Below are 5,055 nucleotides of genomic sequence, written 5' to 3' on the forward strand. Positions count from 1 at the left end.
AAAAAAAAAAAAAAAAAAACTTTGAAACTTGCAACTATGACCCATGTAAATTCCATTTTCCATCACATCTGTAGCTACATGTGCATCCACGTACACATAACTGAAGCCAGTGTCCTTCACCATGAGCCAGGCACTCCAACAGTTTCTGCTCTGTTTTATTTTACAAAATTGTTGGTGGTGACTCATGGAACTGATTTCAAAATGCACATTTGAAAAGCACGGTCTTAGCTGGCACCTCCTGGTGGCAGCCTGGGCCTCAGGTGTGGGTCCAGGTGGGATCCCCCCCTGCACCCAACTCAGGGTTCTGAGCTGGGATAAAGGCCTCTTGGGGGTGTTGCTGGGGGTCCCTGCCCCAGCAGTGCCCTTCCTGCTCTCCCCCACCGGCCACAGAGCGTGAGTCCTGACCACAGCGTCCGCCGGCGCCCCTCAGTGGGTCTTTGTCCCAAGAAGCTGCCAAGCCAGGTGGGGACTGCTCTCACCGCCCGTGTGGCAGGCTGTCCTCTGAAGGACACAGTCCTCCTCTCTCCTGTCCCTAAGCCTAGCAGGCAATGGGAATGAACGGACAGCCCAGTTGCTGGGCACCCATCTCCCCAGGCTAGCCAGTGTGTGGAGGATTGCAGCCCTTTAGCCCAGCCTGCCCAGGCAAGCCTACCGGGATGAGCAAAAGGGCTTCTGGGGTGAGGGGAGGTGGGGGAGGGAGGCAGGCTACGGGAGGAGGCTCACCTGAACTGAATGCAGGAGGGGCAGTGCCTTTGCACCGGAAAGAGCCCATTAGTCCTCCTCCTCCCCATCCCCTGTGCTCACACCCCCAGTCAGCATGCGCTGGGGGTCCCTCAGCCAGGCCACCCCAGATGGCCCTCCCTCCCTCCCACCACCCCGCGACCCCTCCCAAACGTGTGTGCCAGGAAGATGACTCCAGGGTCCCTTTAGCTGGGGCTGTAGTGGTGGGAACAGGCGGCCGTATTTAAGAGGTGAGTTCCAGGGAGACTTCGGGGCTTAGAAAACTTCTCCAAGTTGGGAGAGAACCCCCCCTCGCTCTGCCGGAGGCGGGGCTCAGTGACCCGAAGTGGAGGCGCCCGTGGGCCACCTACCTTCTTGCAGCCGCAGCCGCTGCGCAGAGGCGCTGGCTCCTTCTCCTCCCACCTGGGACAGGTGTCCCCCCAACCCCCCGCTCCCAGGGGCCTCTCTCTCTCTCCCGCCCCGCAGGGTCGAGTCCCGGGAGGGGCTCGGGGATCGGGTAGCCCGTACCTCTCTGCGTCTCCAGCCGCCGGTAGTTGGGGACCCTGTGGCTGGAGTGCGTTTTCACCAGGAAGGAGCGCGGCATGTTCCCCTCCCGGGCGGCAGGCCGGGGCGGGCTGGGGCGGGAGGGGCGAGCCCGGGTCCCGACTGCTGAGTCCGCGGGCGCTTGCGGGCAGCGCCCGGCCTGGGCAGGTGCGGAAGGGGTCAGGCTCATTAGCATAGCGCGCAGCGTCCGCCAACCAGCGCCCGGCACGAGTGGGGCGGGGCCACGGGGGCGGAGCTGAGGGCGGGGCGGGGCGGGGCCGCGGGCGACTCGCCCAGGACAGGTGCGCGGGCGGGGCGGGGCGGGGAGCGCGTGGCCACCGGTGTCCTCCCCACGGGACTTCTCTGGCGCGCGCGCCGCCGAGTCACACACCGACCCCTTGGGCCTGGCCGCCCCCTCGCCGTGAATGAAAGGGCAGAGTTCAAAGCTGAGTGGAAACCGAACCGGGCTCCAGTTCACACAGCGTGGAAGCATCGGCCGAGCCTAGTCCTCGGAAAACCCTTGCTCCGGGGGATGACGCCCTCTCCACGGCCTCACCTCCCCATCCCTTCTGCAAAAACACATGGCAGGATTGATGGGCAGAGCCCAGGAAGTCCGAAGCTGACCCCACTGACCAGCCCTAGTGGCGGCCCAGGGTCACTGCCCTGGAACAGGCCAGGGACTGGTGGCCTGGGGACAGTGGCCCTTTCTGGGTGGGCTGCAGTCTCCGAAGCCTCCCCGGCTGGAGATAGCCCTTTAGGAGTTTGTCCAGTGCCTCCAGAAAGCTCTTTTTTGGGGGGACAGAGGACTTGGCCTGCAATTCTGGAATTCCCAGGGGGTCAGACATGGTTATGGGAAGGTTAATAAAACTGGCTAATCACATGAATTCTGCAACAGCTGCACGTGTGGCCTGGGCAAGCCGTTCCCCTCCTTTGTGGTCCTGTAGAACCCTCCGGGCCATAAAGAGCTGGGAGCCGCTGTGTCCAGTGTCTGGGTCTCTTTTGATGTGGACATTTCACAACGCTGGGGGCTAGGTGGGGCCATCTCTGGGCTGGTGTGCACATAGGGTGTCCATGGCTGTGCTGCCGGCCTGCCTCCCCAGCAGGGCTCCCACCTCAGAACTGGGTGCCCTTTGCCCTCTGTGAGCTGGGGGTGGGGAAGGTGGTGGGTGGTGAGTCCATGGGAGCTGCGAGGGAGAGACAGCAGGGAGGAGGGCCATGCCACAGCAGCGTCCCATGTCCCACATCCCACATCCAGGACGTGAAAATCTGGGATAGTATCAGCCCCGCTTTCCCAGTGAAAAAAACCAAGGCTGTGAGGCTGGGCTCAGCAGCTCACGCCTGTAATCCCAGCACTGTGGGAGGCTGAGATGAGAGACTGCTTAAACCCAAGAGTTTGAGACCAGCCTGACAAACAAGATGAGACCCCGTCTCTACAAAAAAAAAAAAAATTGTTTTAATTAGCCAGGCGTGGCAACACCCATCTTCAGTCCCAGCTACTCAGGAGGCTGAGGAGGGAGGATTGCTTGTTGCAGTAGCCTCCAGGAGGTGGAGGCTGCAGTGGGCTGTGATCACCCCACCGCACTCCAGTCTGGACAACAGAGCAAGACCCTGTCTCAAAAAATTAAAAAAAAAAAAAAAAAAGACCAAGGCCGTAGGAGGTTAGGATGCAGTGGGATTGGGACCCAACCACATTCCAGCTTGTCTGCCACTTGGTAAGGGGGAGTGGAAGGACAGGTGGGGGTGCCCCTGGAAGAAGGTGCCCGCCTCTCCTGCAACCACGGCCTGGCACCACCCTGCTGAGAGTGTGGATTTCAGAGGACACATGCCTGCCTTCTGCTTATTCACCTGTTCCTCGCCTGGAAAAGTTTCTATTTATAGCCTCCCTTCCTTCTCTCTCCCCCTCGCAGACACAGATAACGCGTGCAGATACCTGAGCCAAGCCTCCACCCACACCGTCCCTCCCGGCCCACCTACCCATTGTGTGGCCACCGGCCAAGCCCCAGCAAGCTTATTTCCTAATCCCAGCTCGAGCCTCGTGTTATTCAGGGCTGCTGTAGCTCTCCTGTGGAGAATGGCTGATCTCACCCTGGAAACGCCCCAGAGAGCCCGCAAGCACCTTTGGGGTAGGGTCCTGGGGCTGCCGCAACAACTTGCCCCCCAGGGACACTCCAGGTGACCACAGACTCACTCTTCAGCTGCGACACACAGGGCGGTGTCCAGGCTGGACCCAAGAAGGCCCCACAGAGGGAAAAATCAGTGTCCCCTTCCCACATGTGCAGCCTCGGGGTGGGGGTAGGGGCAGGGCAGCCGTCTCCATCCCTTCTGTGTCCTCCGTTCCTCAGTGCTGGCAGCTTGGCTCTGGGGGTTAAACTTACGCACCCCTGCGGTGGGAAACCCACGGCCCACAGCCTGCTAGAGCCGCCCCCCCCGAACTGCAGCCGGTGACCCAGGTCCTCGCCCCCTTCCCTGGACGTCTAGGACATCAGGATGATGACTTGTGCTGGGTCCAGCAGACCGGCCCCTCCCATCTGCCTCCATCAGACACCCAGGAGAAGTTTTCCAGTGAGGAGCCCACCCCAGGAACTGCTGGTCAGGGCAGAAATGGTTACAGTTCCATTTATATTGACATTTTCATCCTTCCTATGCGTATGTCTTCCTGCTTTTCTGGTTTTACAGTGAATGTAACCACAGTGCCTGGAGATGTGCACACAGGTATCCATCGAGGGAGACATCTCTGTCACCATTGACAGCTGTTTTGAGACAGAGTCTCACTCCAACCTCCGCCTCCCGGATTCAAGCAATTCTCCTGCCTCGGCCTCCCCAGTAGCTGGGATTACAGGTGTGCACCACCACGCCTGGCTTATTTTTGTATTTTTAGTAGAGACTGAGTTTCACAATGTTGGTCGGGCTGGTCTTGAACTCCTGATCTCAAGTGATCGGCCCACCTCGGCCTCCCAAAGTGCTGGGATGACAGGCGGGAGCCACTGCTCGTTTTTTACTGATAGGGCTTTATGACCCAAACCTTGGAAACCCTGACTCCAAGTTAGAACATGGTCCCTGAGAGCTAGACCAGGAGGGGCTCAGCCCTTGCTACCTGCACAGTGCCCGCCTGGGGTCAGGTGCATGCTGGGGGTTTAGCAGGGCTTGTTGAACTGGATGGAAGAGAAGCAGGAGCTTGCAGACAGCGTGGCCTTTCTAGAGGCCCTGCCCCATGCTCTGGGGGCACGTAGGCCTTGTCTGTCTCGAGTGGAGGCACTTGGGTGAAGACCCAGGCCCCCAAAGGACAGCCTGGCAGCTGGGCCTTGGTTGTCCTCAGACTCAGAGAGATGGCCCCTCCTGTAGGAGCAGAGGCAGTTCATTGAGGCAGGCATCCTGACTCGGGACAATCCCATGCGGCCCAAGGTCATGGGCCCATGGAAACGTGAACCCAATGCTTGAAATCTCAACATCCAGCCAGACTAGGCGCCACGTGTGCTTGGTCACCCTCTGTGAAGGGGAACTCACTACTGTTTATGGCTGCTCACACCACCAGCTGAGAAGGGAGGGTGGTTCCTTTTTTTTTTTTTTTTTTTTTTTCGGAGTCTCACTCTGTCGCCCAGGCCGGAGTGCAGTGGCATGATCTTGGTTCACTGCAACCTCCACCTCCTGGGTTCAAGCGATTTTCCTGCCACAGCCTCCCAAGTAGCTGGGATTACAGGCATGTGCCAACACGCCTGGCTAATTTTTGTGTTTTTAATAGAGACGCGGTTTCACCATGTTGACCAGGCTGGTCTCCAACTCCTGACTTCAGGT

At 59.5% G+C, this 5,055-nt stretch overlaps 1 protein-coding gene across 1 annotated transcript in view; it reads right to left on the reverse strand.

Moving 5' to 3' along the window:
• SNAI3 (snail family transcriptional repressor 3) overlaps positions 1-1,439 on the reverse strand; it is a 9,592-nt gene extending 8,153 nt beyond the window's left edge. The window contains exon 1 of the mRNA XM_023228991.3: positions 1,249-1,439. Coding sequence (XP_023084759.3) covers positions 1,249-1,324 — 76 coding nt within the window. The 5' untranslated portion in view covers positions 1,325-1,439. The remainder of the gene's footprint in view (positions 1-1,248) is intronic.
• Positions 1,440-5,055: the final 3,616 nt, after the last annotated feature.

The sequence above is a fragment of the Piliocolobus tephrosceles genome, chromosome 17 (genome assembly GCF_002776525.5).
Source record: "Piliocolobus tephrosceles isolate RC106 chromosome 17, ASM277652v3, whole genome shotgun sequence".
NCBI classification, from domain to species: Eukaryota; Metazoa; Chordata; class Mammalia; order Primates; family Cercopithecidae; genus Piliocolobus; species Piliocolobus tephrosceles.